The 15,284-nt window shown below is 43.7% G+C and overlaps 1 protein-coding gene across 1 annotated transcript; it reads left to right on the top strand.

Annotated features, from left to right (window-relative positions):
• The first annotated feature begins 1,072 nt into the window (after positions 1-1,072).
• LOC123429674 (transcription factor WRKY19-like) lies at positions 1,073-2,418 on the top strand. Its single transcript, XM_045113685.1, has 2 exons — positions 1,073-1,516; positions 1,634-2,418. Exons 1-2 carry the CDS (start codon positions 1,227-1,229, stop codon positions 2,244-2,246), a joined length of 903 nt encoding a protein of 300 aa, XP_044969620.1. The 5' UTR covers positions 1,073-1,226; the 3' UTR covers positions 2,247-2,418.
• The last annotated feature ends 12,866 nt before the right edge of the window (positions 2,419-15,284 follow it).

Here is a 15,284-nt window from a genome sequence, read left to right as displayed (position 1 = left end):
CATGAAATGACGTTTCCTCATCACGCCCGCATAGGGCACAAGTAGCCCTAGTGCCCATATGTCTCCGATGCTTCTCTACCGAAGTAGGAAGAGAACCAGAAATCACCTGCCAAGCAAAGTGACACATCTTTGGGGGGGGGCTTCGATGTTCCAAATCATTTTCCACATGGCCCTATCTCCGGTCGGTGCTGAAGATGATGCACCTGGACTAAGCTGGCTCCAACATGAGGACATAGCGAAGTGATAAGCAGTCTTAACAGAGAAGTTACCAGATTTATCCCATGACCAGGAAATAAAATCCTCCATTTGGTGAGCAGAAGTGCGGATTTTTAGAATAGAAGCGACATCCGTTGGGCAAAAAAATTGCTGCAATAGATCAGGCTTCCAATTCCCATAAGCATCGAGGAAGTCCTTTACCTTGTTAAGGCGACAATTTCGCTTTAGGAGAATAGGAGTGAAAGGAGGACCACGAGGGATCCATGGGTCTCTCCAAACACGAATTTGTGCACCATTCCCAACCCTTCAGATCATTCCCATATGATGTTATTGAATTTATTTATTTTAGAGTTGGTATTGAACTAATTTGGACTCCCTTCGTTTTAAAAATATACTAAGATGTATTTAAAAAAAATCAAAATTTCTAGTTCCTCCAATCCAAAATAAGTGTTGTGGTTCTAGTTGAGGGAGAATGTTTGAGCAAGTTTAATAAATGTACTGACATCTACTATACACAAAATAAATAAAATGTGAAAAACTACTTTTTTTTTAATCTAGTGACATCCGTTATTGTATTGTACATACGGATATTTTTCTCCATCAATTTAGTCGAAGTAAAGAAGTTCAAAATTTTAAAGTTTTGAAATGCTTTCTGGTAGTATTTTGCAATGGACGGAGTATGGAAAACGGTCAAACAATCAAATGGCCTGCAGCTGCAAAACCCCACCCGTACCCGGCAAGGCAGCAGCCAATCAAATGGAAGTCCCGACAATCCCCATCGGTCAAACAAATCCCCTCCACCTCACTTCACTTGAACTCCGCCTCTATAAGACGACGGCTCGTCTCCCCGCCTCTCACCAGTCACCACCACCACCACCACCACCACCTCTCCTGCACCTCGCGATCGAGACTCCATTCATTCCTAGAAGAAGACTGATCACCTCCTCGGCTCATTCTACCCGGCCGATCGGACGCGCAGGCGCCGGATTAATCCCTCCGTGTCCGCGGCAATGGAGAGCGTGGAGGGAAACGGCACCGGCCGCGGGAACCTGCAGCTCGTGGTGTCGGAGCTGTGCCGCATCCAGGAGCTGGTGCGGCAGCTGGAGCTGCACCTGCACGCGCCGGACACCTCCGTCGACCTATGCCGCGCCCTCACCGCTCAGATCTTCGCGCTCACCGACAGGTCCATCGGCTTCGTCGCCGCCGCACATTCCTCCGACGCCCCGACGACGCCCTCCAGCACGTCCAGCTCCCTCAGCGGCGTCTCCGACCAGCCTTTCAGGACCAACACCAAGAAGAGGTGAGAAAAACAGGGTCCAGCTCAACTCAAATGCTACAACAGAGCACCACTGGAATTGGATCATCCGAATGCGCCGAATTGTGGCTGAATTGTTGTTGAATTCTTGGTTCTTGGCAGGAAGGCGACGGCGAGGTGGACGAGCCAGGTGAGGGTGAGTGCGGCCGGCGGCGCGGAGGGGCCTGTCGACGACGGCCACAGCTGGAGGAAGTACGGGCAGAAGGACATCCTCGGCGCCAAGCACCCGAGGGCGTACTACCGCTGCACCCACCGCAACTCGCAGGGCTGCACCGCCACCAAGCAGGTGCAGCGCGCCGACGAGGACCCCGTGCTCTTCGACGTCGTCTACCACGGCCAGCACACCTGCAGGCCGACAGGCGGCGGCGGCGGCGGCAGGAGGCCGCCGACGAACCAACACAACCCGCACGCGGAGAGCCTGCTGCAGAGCCTCAGAGCCGGCCTGGCCGTGGACGCCGATCACGGCGGCCTGAACACCAGCGTCTGTGTCTCACCTCCGATGACGTCGCCGTCGATGGCCTCGCCTGTGGCGTCTGGCTCCAACGGGGGTCCGACCATGTCGCCGTACCCGGCCGGCGCGTACACGGAGTGGCCGTTGGACGGCGACCTCCAGGAGGTGGTGTCGGTGTTCACAGCCGTGTCAGCCCCGAGCATGGACTACCTTTTCGAGTTCGACCCGACCTTCGACGTTGATGCGCCCAACTTCTTCATGTGAGGACGACGAACAGAGCATATCTGAATAGACGAAGACCCGAGCTTTAGGATATCTGAATAGTGTAGCTTGTTCCCTTCTTTCTTTCTTTTCTTCTACAGTTTTCTTTGGTTAGGTTTTGTTGATTTATTTTGTAAGGAAAGCGGAAAAAAAATAAGGTGTTGAAATTCGATAATCCACTTCTGAGTCCAGACCCATCTTCAGCCGCGCTGAAGAAAAAAAAAATCAAAACAAATACTTCCTCTATAAACTAATATAAAAACATTTAAATTATTAAACTAGTGAACTAAACACTTTTATGTTAGTTTGTACTAAAAATTCCAAAAAAATCACAATTATTTGATGCATGAGATCCATTTCAATTTTTAAATTATTTAAACATTCTCCCGAGGTTTCATGATAGATAATTCATTCGGTTGAGAGGTATTTGAAGGGGTTTTGACAAGAATTAAGGGGATTAGATCCCCTACAAATGAAAATCACCCCAAATCCGCTTCAATCCCTAGGAAATGGATGTAATTGAACAAAGCATGAACAAAGTACGAACTCCTTATGTGAAGAACCTTTTTCGCTCCTAGAATCAAGTGCTCTGACTCTGACAAGAAGAAACGTTTGAGCACGTCAAATATAAACAGAGTGAGAAACACTTGTGGTTTCATGCTTTCATACAGTATCGTGAAGAAAGTTTTAGATGCATGCGACATATTTTGGAGGTCTCGGTCAAGAAGCAAACTTCCAGAAATGCATTACCGCAACAAACTAGTGGTTACAAAGACAGTCAGTTCTATATCTCGCTTACCGCGAGACGCACCATCCGCTCGCCTAGAGTCCCACGCGAGATCGGTCAGCCAAACAAGGATTTACAGCGGCTTTAAGAATCTTCTACGGACCGAATTTTACCGCTTTGGAACCTTCCAGGGAGCGGTTTCCGGAACCTTCCTCTCGACGAAGTTTCGTCTGGTTTTTATTTTTGTTTACCTTTTTCCCTATTTGTTTTCTGTCATTTTTATTTGTTTTTTTTACTTTATTTGGTTCTTTTCTGTTATTTTATTTTTACAATGTTATGAATATATTTTTTATATTTACAAATTTAATGAAAAAATTGTGACAACTTTACATATTCATGAACATTTTTTCAACATCAACCATTTGTACAAATGTTGCAAATAAATTTTTTATATGCCACGACAAAAATATAAATTTGCACGAAAAATTCTTTAAATTATCATGAATAATTTTTTAGATTTCGTGAACATTGTCTTTTCAAATCCTTAAAACACTTCTACTTATATGTCATGAACATGTTTGTAAAAAATGACACGAAGTACTTTTATATTTCATGAATATTTAAGAAAAAATATATGAAAAAAAATTTAGGCGTGTGAATTTTTTCAATGGTACGATTTTTTTTTAAATGACATGAACATATTTACATATGTATAACCTTTTTTGGTGTGTAACTGATATTTAATTAAAAAATGTACAGGTACTTATTTTGATCTGCGAGAACATTTTATCAACACATGATGGACATTTTTGCAAAATAAGTTATACGAAATTCAAGAAAAAATATATATTGAGAGACATTTTTGAAATGCATATAAATATAACAGATTGAAAAATAAAATACAAAAAATATAGAAAAAAACATGTTCACTGAAGTTAAGCAAGCGATCTTCCTTGCTAGTTGGTCTGGAACATTTGACCTGGCACAGTTGGCGAGGTAGTCGTTGGTCTCGCTACTCACGAGACATAGACATGCCACTTCTTACGATTAGAAGATGATTCGTCTCCCATATTTTTTTATACCAATGTAATTTTTCCAAGTGACTCGTGGTGTCTCCCAAAGTCATATTTCATCCATTCCTAAATATAAGACCTTTTAGAGATTGTACTATAAACTACATACGGATGTACATAGACATATTTTAGAGTATAGATTCACTCATTTTGCTCCGTATGTAGTCTCTTAGTGAAATCCCTAAAAGGTCTTATATTTTGGAATGGAAGGAGTAGTAAAATACGACAATGATCCGACTTTTTGCCATTGAGTGCACAAGAGCATCTACAGCCGGATCCTTTAACGATGCAGAAAATTGTCAACGCCCTTGGTTAGGATGAAGAGCATAGCCGGAAATACCAAAGGAGAACTCGCACGGGGTTTCTCCAGTTTACGTGAGTGGGCAAGTTGCATTGAATCAATCGGGGACAAAATAGAAATGATAGCCCGTAAAAAAAACTAGATTTTGGTCTTAAGAGGTTGATTACATCGTAATTGATCTGTTTAATTAGGTTCGAGGCATGTATGTGTCACCATTGACATAGCCAAATCCAGCAGATCTCGAGGTAGGGATCCTAAGCTAGATGCTTTGGAACGGAGGTAACAAGGATGCAGGGATTTTACTCAGATTGGGGTCTCTTAAAGAGATGCTTCCTCCTTTCCGGTTTATAGGGGTTAAATCTGAAATATTATCAACCAAAGTGAATTTTGAGTAGGCGACATTAGTTTTAACTAGCCAATGAAATATTTATCACATATTCAATTTCCAAGGAAATAAATGCAGTATCATTTCTTTCATTGGACTTGCATGGTGCATGTAGAAAAAAAGCATGCATAGCCACTAATTTCATTTCTCTTATTTCTATGAATTAAATGTGGTGTGGGACTCAAAATACTTTAACTCAATTAGACTTAAAATGAGCCTAATATAATGGAAAACTGAAATATTTGAGATGAGCCCTATAAACCGAAAAGGAGGGAGTAATAACCTATTGTATTAGGGTATAGTATAGAGTATATGTGTCTACCAAAAGATTGTTGTGTAAGATTTTAATCATTTATTTACTACCTAGCCTCAAATTATATAATGTACCGAAGGCCTAAGATAATAGGAGTCCTTGTCGGTTACGTCAGTGAAGAGGAGTCATTTGTCTTGTATTCCAAATTTCCAGGTGAGCCCCACCCCCCTCCCCCCGCGTCATCTCCTCTGAGGCGACTCGGGGGTTAACCTAGCCGTCATCGCCATCCTTCCCCCACCCCTCCCTAACCTCCGCCGTCGCCAGAGGTGTCCTCCGCCTTGCGCGCGCGACATCGATGAAGGTGGCGGTGGGGATCCGGCGGCTCCACCTTGCGTGGAGGGCCTCGGCAGCCACGGCGACGACACATGATATGCACGTGGTGTGGCCCTTGTGGTGTGGCGGGCCCTGATATGTCTCCAACGTATCTATAATTTTTGATGGTTCCATGCTATTATCTTGTCAACTTTGGATGTTTTGTATGCATGAATATACTGTTGGGGAACGTCGCATGGGAAACAAAAATTTTCCTACGCGCACGAAGACCTATCATGGTGATGTCCATCTAGGAGAGGGGATTTCCGATCTACGTACCCTTGTAGATCGCACAGCAGAAGCGTTAGTGAACGCGGTTGATGTAGTGGAACGTCCTCACGTCCCTCGATCCGCCCCGCGAACCGTCCCACGAACCGTCCCGCGATCCGTCCCACGATCTAGTGCCGAACGGACAGCACCTCCGCGTTCAGCACACGTATAGCTCGACGATGATCTCGGCCTTCTTGATCCAGCAAGAGAGACGAAGAGGTAGATGAGTTCTCCGGCAGCGTGACGGCGCTCCGAAGGTTGGTGATGATCTAATCTCGGTAGGGCTCCGCCCGAGCTCCGCAGAAACGCGATCTAGAGGTAAAACCGTGGAGTTATGTGGTCGGGCTGCCTTGGAAAAGTTGTCTCAAATCAGCCCTAATTGCTCCATATATATAGGAGGAGGGAGGGGAGGCTTGCCTTGAGGCTCAAGGAGCCCCAAGGGCTGCGCCACCAAGGGAGGAGGAGTCCTCCTCCAATCCTAGTCCAACTAGGATTGGAAAGTGGAGTCCTTCTCTCCTTTCCCACCTCCTTTTCTTTCTTTCTCTTTGATTTTCTATCCTTGGCGCATAGGGCCTTCTTGGGCTGTCCCACCAGCCCACCAAGGGCTGGTGCGCCACCCCCAAGGCCTATGGGCTTCCTCGGGGTGGGTTGCCCACCCCCCCCCCCCCCCCCGGTGAACACCCGGAACCCATTCGTCATTCCCGGTAACTCCGAAAACCTTCCGGTAATCAAATGAGGTCATCGTATATATCAATCTTCGTTTCCGGACCATTCCGGAAACCCTCGTGACGTCCGTGATCTCATCCGGGACTCCGAACAACATTCGGTAACCAACCATATAACTCAAATACGCATAAAAAACGTCGAACCGTAAGTGTGCAGACCTTGCGGGTTCGAGAACTATGTAGACATGACCCGAGAGACTCCTTGGTCAATATCCATAGCGGGACCTGGATGCCCATATTGGATCCTACATATTCTACGAAGATCTTATCGTTTGAACCTCAGTGCCAAGGATTCATATAATCCCGTATGTCATTCCCTTTGTCCTTCGGTATGTTACTTGCCCGAGATTCGATCGTCAGTATCCGCATACCTATTTCAATCTCGTTTACCGGCAAGTCTCTTTACTCGTTCCGTAATACAAGATCCCGCAACTTACACTAAGTCACATTGCTTGCAAGGCTTGTGTGTGATGTTGTATTACCGAGTGGGCCCCGAGATACCTCTCCGTCATACGGAGTGACAAATCCGAGTCTTGATCCATACTAACTCAACGAACACCTTCAGAGATACCTGTAGAGCATCTTTATAGTCACCCAGTTACGTTGCGACGTTTGATACACACAAAGCATTCCTCCGGTGTCAGTGAGTTATATGATCTCATGGTCATAGGAACAAATACTTGACACGCAGAAAACAGTAGCAACAAAATGACACGATCAACATGCTACGTCTATTAGTTTGGGTCTAGTCCATCACATGATTCTCCTAATGATGTGATCCTGTTATCAAGTAACAACACTTGCCTATGGCCAGGAAACCTTGACCATCTTTGATCAACGAGCTAGTCAACTAGAGGCTTACTAGGGACAGTGTTTTGTCTATGTATCCACACATGCACTGTGTTTCCAATCAATACAATTATAGAATGGATAATAAACGATTATCATGAACAAAGAAATATAATAATAACTAATTTTATTATTGCCTCTAGGGCATATTTCCAACAGTCTCCCACTTGCACTAGAGTCAATAATCTAGTTCACATCACCATGTGATTCCAACGAATCCAACACCCATATAGTTATGGGGTCTGATCATGTCTTGCTCGTGAGAGAGGTTTTCGTCAACGGTTCTGAAACTTTCAGATCCGTGTGTTCTTTACAAATATTTATGTCATCTTATAGATGCTGCTACTATGTGCTATTCGGAAATACTCCAAATATCTACTCTACTATACGAATCCGTTTCACTACTCATAGTTATTCGGATTAGTGTCAAAGCTTGCATCGACGTAACCCTTTATGACGAACCTTTTAACCACCTCCATAATCGAGAAAAATTCCTTAGTCCATCAGTTACTAAGGATAAATTTTGACCGCTGCTAGTGATTCAATCATGGATCACTCTCTGTACCTCTCAACAGACTTTGAGTCAAGGCACACATCAGGTGCGGTACCCAGCATGGCATACTTCAAATTCTACGGCTAAGGCATAGAAGACGATCTTCGTCTATTCTCTTTATTCTGCCGTGGTCGGGTTTTGAGTCTTACTCAAATTCACACCTTACAACACAGTCAAGAACTCCTTCTTTGCTGATCTATTTCGAATTCCTTCAAAAACTTGTCAAGGCATGCATCTTGTTGAAACTTCTATTAAGCGTTTTGATCTATGTCCATAGATCTTGATGCTCAATGTTCAAGTAGCTCAATCCAGGTATTCCTTTGAAAAACTCCTTCCAAACAACCTTTTATGCTTCACAGAATATCTATATTACTTCTGATCAACAATATGTCAACCACATATACTTATCAAAAATTCTATAGTGCTCCCACTCACTTCTTTGGAAATACAAGTTTCTCATAAACCTTGTACAAACCCAAAATCTTTGATCATCTCATCAAAGTGTATATTCCAACTCCGAGATGCTTGCACCAGTCCAATGAAGGATTGCTGGAGCTTGCATACTTGTTAGTATCTTTAGGATCGACAAAACCTCCTAGTTGTATCACATACAATGTTTGCTCAGGGAAACCGTCGAGGAAACAATGTTTTGTCTTCCTATGTGCAATATTTCACAAATAATGCAACAACTACTAACATAATTCCAACAGACTTTTAGCATCGCTATGAGTGAGAAAGTCTCATCATAGTCAACTATTAGATCTTGTCAGAAACATCTTTGCGACAAGTCGAGCTTTTCTTAATAGTGACTTATCACCATCAGCGTCTGTCTTCCTTACAAAGATCCATCTTTACTCAATAGTCTTACTACCATCAAGTAGTTCCTCCAAAGTCTACACTTTGTTTTATATATGGATCCTCTCTCGGATTTCATGGCCTCAAGCCATTTGTCGGAATCCGGGCCCACCATTGCTTCTCCATAACTCGTAGGTTCACTTTTGCTCAACAACATGACCTCCAAGACAGGGTTACCATACCACTCTGCAGTAGTACGCGACCTTGTCAACCTACGAGGTTTGTAGTAACTTGATCCGATGCTCGATGATCACCATCATCAGCTTTCACTTCAATTGGTGTAGGCGCCACAGGAACAACTTCATGCGCCCTGCTACACACTGGTTGAAGTGATGCTTCAATAACCTCATCAAGTTCTACCACCCTCCCACTCAATTCTTTCGAGAGAAACCTTTCCTCGAGAAAGGATCCATTTCTAGAAACAAACACTTTGTTTTCGGATCTGAGATAGGAGATGTACCCAACCGTTTTGGATATCCTATGAAGATGCATTTATCCGCTTTGGGTTCGAGCTTATCAGACTGAAACTTTTTCACATAAGTGTCGGAGCCCCAAACTTTCAAGAAACGACAGTTTATATTTCTCTAAACCTCAGTCTATACTGTGTCATCTCAACGGAAATACGCGGTGCCCTATTTAAAGTGAATGCGGTTGTCTCTAATGCATAACCCATAAACGATAGTGGTAGTTCGATAAGAGTCATCATAGCATGCACCATACCAAATAGTGTGTGGCTATGACGTTCAGACACATCATCACACTATGATGTTCCAGGTGGCATGAACTGCGAAACAATTTGCACATCGTCTTAACTGTGTACCAAAACTTGTAACTCAGATATTCATTTCTATGATCATATCGTAGACAGTTTATCCTCTTGTTACGACAAACTTCACTCCAAAACAGAATTGAACTTTTCAATATTTCAGACTTGTGATTCATTAAGTAAATACTCTTGTATCTGCTCAAATCGTCATTGAAGTAAGAACATAATGATATCCACTGCGTGCCTCAGCACCCATTGGACTGCACACATCAAAATGTATCACTTCCAACAAGTTACTATCTTGTTTCATCTCAATGAAAACAAGGCCTTGCTCATGTGGTATGATTTGCATGTCACTAGTGATTCAAAATCAAGTGAGTATAAAGATCCATCAGCATGGAGCCTCTTCATGCAATTTATACCAACATGACTCAAGCGGCAGTGCCACAAGTAAGTGGTACTATCATCATTACCTCGTATCTTTTGGCACCAATATCATGAACATGTGTAACACTACGATCGAGATTCAATAAACCATTGAGGGTAATTATTCAAGCAAATAGAATAACTATTATTCTTTTAAATGAATAATCGTATTGCAACAAACAAGAACCAATCATGTTCATGCTCAACGCAAACACCAAATAACAATTATTTGGGTTTCACCACCAATCCCGATGATAGAGGGAGCGTGCGACGTTTGATCATATCAACCTTGGAAAAACTTCCAACACGTATCGTCACCTCGCCTTTAGCTAGTCTCCGTTTATGCCGTAGCTTTCATTTCGTGTTAGTAATCACTTAGCAAACGAACCGGTATCCAATACCCTCGTGCTACTAGGAGTACTAGTAAAGTACACATCAACATCATGTATATCAAATATACTACTTTCGACTTTGCCAGCCTACTTATCTACCAAGCATCTAGGGTAGCTCCGCCTCAGTGACCGTTCCCCTCATAACAGAAGCACTTAGTCTCGGGTTTGGGTTTAGACTTGGGTCTCTTCATTAGTGCAGCAACTGTTTTGCTGTTTCACGAAGTATCCCTTCTAGCCCTTGCCTTTCATGAAACTTAGTGGTTTTACTAACCATCAACCATTGATGCTCCTTTTTTATTTCTACTTTCGCAGTGTCATACATCACAAATCTCTCAAGGATCATTGTATATATCCTTGATATGTTATAGTTCATCACGAAGCTCTCACAGCTTGGTGGTAGTGGCTTTGGAGAACCATCACTATCTCATCTGGAAGATTAACTCCCACTTGATTCAAGTGATTGTCATACTCAGACAATCTGAGCACACGCTCAACGATTGAGTTTTTCTCCTTTACTTCATGGACAAAGAATCTTGTCGGAGGTCTCATACCTCTTGACAAGGGCACAAGCATGAAATCACAATTTAATATCTTTAGAACATCTCTTATGTTCCGTGACGTTTCAAAACGTCCTCGGCGCCTTGCTTCTAAGCCATTAAGTATTTTGTACTGAACTATCGTGTAGTCATCAGAAATGTGTATGTCGGATGTTCACAACATCTACAGACGACGCTCGAGGTGCAGCACACCGAGTGGTGCATTAAGGACATAAGCCTTCTGCGCAGCAACGAGGACAATCCTCGGTTTTACAGACTCAGTCTGCAAAGTTTTGCTACTATCAACTTTCAACTAAATTTTCTCTAGGAACATATAAAAACAGTAGAGCTATAGCGCAAGCTACATCGTAATTCGCAAAGACCATTAGACTATGTTCATGACAATTAGTTCAATTAATCATATTACTTAAGAACTCCCACTCAAAAGGTACATATCTCTAGTCATTTGAGTGGTACATGATCCAAATCCACTATCTCAAGTCCGATCATCACGTGAGTCGAGAATAGTTTCAGTGGTAAGCATCTCTATGCTAATCATATCAACTATACGATTCATGCTCGACCTTTCGGTCTCATGTGTCCCGAGGCCATGTCTGTACATGCTAGGCTCGTCAAGCTTAACCCGAGTGTTCCGCGTGTGCAACTGTTTTGCACCCGTTGTATGTGAACGTTGAGTCTATCACACCCGATCATCACGTGGTGTCTCGAAACGAAGAACTGTCGCAACGGTGCACAGTCGGGGACAACACAATTTCGTCTTGAAATTTTAGTGAGAGATCACCTCATAATGCTACCGTCGTTCTAAGCAAGATAAGGTGCATAAAGGATTAACATCACATGCAATTCATAAGTGACATGATATGGCCATCATCATGCGCTTCTTGATCTCCATCACCAAAGCACCGACACGATCTTCTTGTCACCGGCGTCACACCATGATCTCCATCATCATGATCTCCATCAACGTGTCGCCATCGGGGTTGTCGTGCTACTCATGCTATTACTACTAAAGCTACGTCCTAGCAATATAGTAAACGCATCTGCAAGCACAAACGTTAGTTTAAAGACAACCCTATGGCTCCTGCCGGTTGCCGTACCATCGACGTTCAAGTCGATATTAACTATTACAACATGATCATCTCATACATCCAATATATCACATCACATCATTGGCCATATCACATCACAAGCATACCCTGCAAAAACAAGTTAGACGTCCTCTAATTGTTGTTGCAAGTTTTACGTGGTGACCATGGGTATCTAGTAGGATCGCATCTTACTTACGCAAACACCACAACGGAGATATATGAATTGCTATTTAACCTCATCCAAGGACCTCCTCGGTCAAATCTGATTCAACTAAAGTTGGAGAAACCGACACTCGCCGGTCATCTTTGAGCAACGGAGTTACTCGTAACGATGAAACCAGTCTCTCGTAAGCGTACGAGTAATTTCGGTCCGAGCCGCTTCGATCCAACAATACCGCGGAATCAAGAAAAGACTAAGGAGGGCAGAAAAACGCACATCACCGCCCACAAAAACTTTTGTGTTCTACTCGAGATTACATCTATGCATGAACCTAGCTCATGATGCCACTGTTGGGGAACGTCGCATGGGAAACAAAAAATTTCCTACGCGCACGAAGACCTATCATGGTGATGTCCATCTACGAGAGGGGATTTCCGATCTACGTACCCTTGTAGATCGCACAGCAGAAGCGTTAGTGAACGCGGTTGATGTAGTGGAACGTCCTCACGTCCCTCGATCCGCCCCACGAACCGTCCCACGAACCGTCCCGCGATCCGTCCCACGATCTAGTGCCGAACGGACAGCACCTCCGCGTTCAGCACACGTACAGCTCGACGATGATCTTGGCCTTCTTGATCCAGCAAGAGAGACGGAGAGGTAGATGAGTTCTCCGGCAGCGTGACGGCCCTCCGGAGGTTGGTGATGATCTAATCTCGGTACGGCTCCGCCCGAGCTCCGCAGAAACGCGACCTAGAGGTAAAACCGTGGATTTATGTGGTCGGGCTGCCCTGGAAAATTTGTCTCAAATCAGCCCTAATTGCTCCATATATATAGGAGGAGGGAGGGGAGGCTTGCCTTGAGGCTCAAGGAGCCCCAAGGGCTGCGCCACCAAGGGAGGACGAGTCCTCCTCCAATCCTAGTCCAACTAGGATTGGAAAGTGGAGTCCTTCTCTCCTTTCCCACCTCCTTTTTTTTTTCTTTCTCTTTGATTTTCTATCCTTGGAGCATAGGGCCTTCTTGGGCTGTCCCACCAGCCCACCAAGGGCTGGTGCGCCACCCCCAAGGCCTATGGGCTTCCCCGGGGTGGGTTGCCCCCCCCCACCGGTGAACACCCGGAACCCATTCGTCATTCCCGGTAACTCCAAAAACCTTCCGGTAATCAAATGAGGTCATCGTATATATCAATCTTTGTTTCCGGACCATTCCAGAAACCCTCGTGACGTCCGTGATCTCATACGGGACTCCGAACAACATTCGGTAACCAACCATATAACTCAAATACGCATAAAACAACGTCGAACCTTAAGTGTGCAGACCCTGCGGGTTCGAGAACTATGTAGACATGACCCGAGAGACTCCTCGGTCAATATCCAATAGCGGGACCTGGATGCCCATATTGGATCCTACATATTCTACGAAGATCTTATCGTTTGAACCTCAGTGCCAAGGATTCATATAATCCCGTATGTCATTCCCTTTGTCCTTCGGTATGTTATTTGCCCGAGATTCGATCGTCAGTATCCGCATACCTATTTCAATCTCGTTTACCGGCAAGTCTCTTTACTCGTTCCGTAATACAAGATCCCGCAACTTACACTAAGTCACATTGCTTCCAAGGCTTGTGTGTGATGTTGTATTACCGAGTGGGCCCCGAGATACCTCTCCGTCATACGGAGTGACAAATCCCAGTATTGATCCATACTAACTCAACGAACACCTTCAGTGATACCTGTAGAGCATCTTTATAGTCACCCAGTTACGTTGCGACGTTTGATACACACAAAGCATTCCTCCGGTGTCAGTGAGTTATATGATCTCATGGTCATAGGAACAAATACTTGACACGCAGAAAACAGTAGCAACAAAATGACACGATCAACATGCTACGTCTATTAGTTTGGGTCTAGTCCATCACATGATTCTCCTAATGATGTGATCCCGTTATCAAGTAACAACACTTGCCTATGGCCAGGAAACCTTGACCATCTTTGATCAACGAGCTAGTCAACTAGAGGCTTACTAGGGACAGTGTTTTGTCTATGTATCCACACATGCACTGTGTTTCCAATCAATACAATTATAGCATGGATAATAAACGATTATCATGAACAAAGAAATATAATAATAACTAATTTTATTATTGCCTCTAGGGCATATTTCCAACAGTCTCCCACTTGCACTAGAGTCAATAATCTAGTTCACATCACCATGTGATTCCAACGAATCCAACACCCATATAGTTATGGGGTCTGATCACGTCTTGCTCGTGAGAGAGGTTTTAGTCAACGGTTCTGAAACTTTCAGATATGTGTGTTCTTTACAAATCTTTATGTCATCTTATAGATGCTGCTACTATGTGCTATTCGGAAATACTCCAAATATCTACTCTACTATACGAATCCGTTTCACTACTCATAGTTATTCGGATTAGTGTCAAAGCTTGCATCGACGTAACCCTTTACGACGAACCTTTGAACCACCTCCATAATCGAGAAAAATTCCTTAGTCCATCAGTTACTAAGGATAAATTTTGACCGCTGCTAGTGATTCAATCATGGATCACTCTCTGTACCTCTCAACAGACTTTGAGTCAAGGCACACATCAGGTGCGGTACCTAGCATGGCATACTTTAGATTCTACGGCTAAGGCATAGAAGACGACCTTCGTCTATTCTCTTTATTCTGCCGTGGTCGGGTTTTGAGTCTTACTCAAATTCACACCTTACAACACAGTCAAGAACTCCATCTTTGCTGATCTATTTCGAATTCCTTCAAAAACTTGTCAAGGCATGCATCTTGCTGAAACTTCTATTAAGCGTTTTGATCTATCTCCATAGATCTTGATGCTCAACGTTCAAGTAGCTCAATCCAGGTATTCCTTTGAAAAACTCCTTCCAAACAACCTTTTATGCTTCACAGAATTTCTATGTTACTTCTGATCAACAATATGTCAACCACATATACTTATCAGAAATTCTATAGTGCTCCCTCTCACTTCTTTGGAAATACAAGTTTCTCATAAACCTTGTACAAACCCAAAATCTTTGATCATCTCATCAAAGTGTATATTCCAACTCCGAGATGCTTGCACCAGTCCAATGAAGGATTGCTGGAGCTTGCATACTTGTTAGTATCTTTAGGATCGACAAAACCTCCTGGTTGTATCACATACAATGTTTGCTCAAGGAAACCGTCGAGGAAACAATGTTTTGTCTTCCTATGTGCAATATTTCACAAATAATGCAACAACTACTAACATAATTCCAACAGACTTTTAGCATCGCTATGA

Source organism: Hordeum vulgare, chromosome 2H (assembly GCF_904849725.1).
Source record: "Hordeum vulgare subsp. vulgare chromosome 2H, MorexV3_pseudomolecules_assembly, whole genome shotgun sequence".
Lineage (NCBI taxonomy): Eukaryota > Viridiplantae > Streptophyta > Magnoliopsida > Poales > Poaceae > Hordeum > Hordeum vulgare.
Note: the sequence above shows the minus strand (reverse complement) of the source record. Positions and strands in the feature narration are given on the sequence as shown.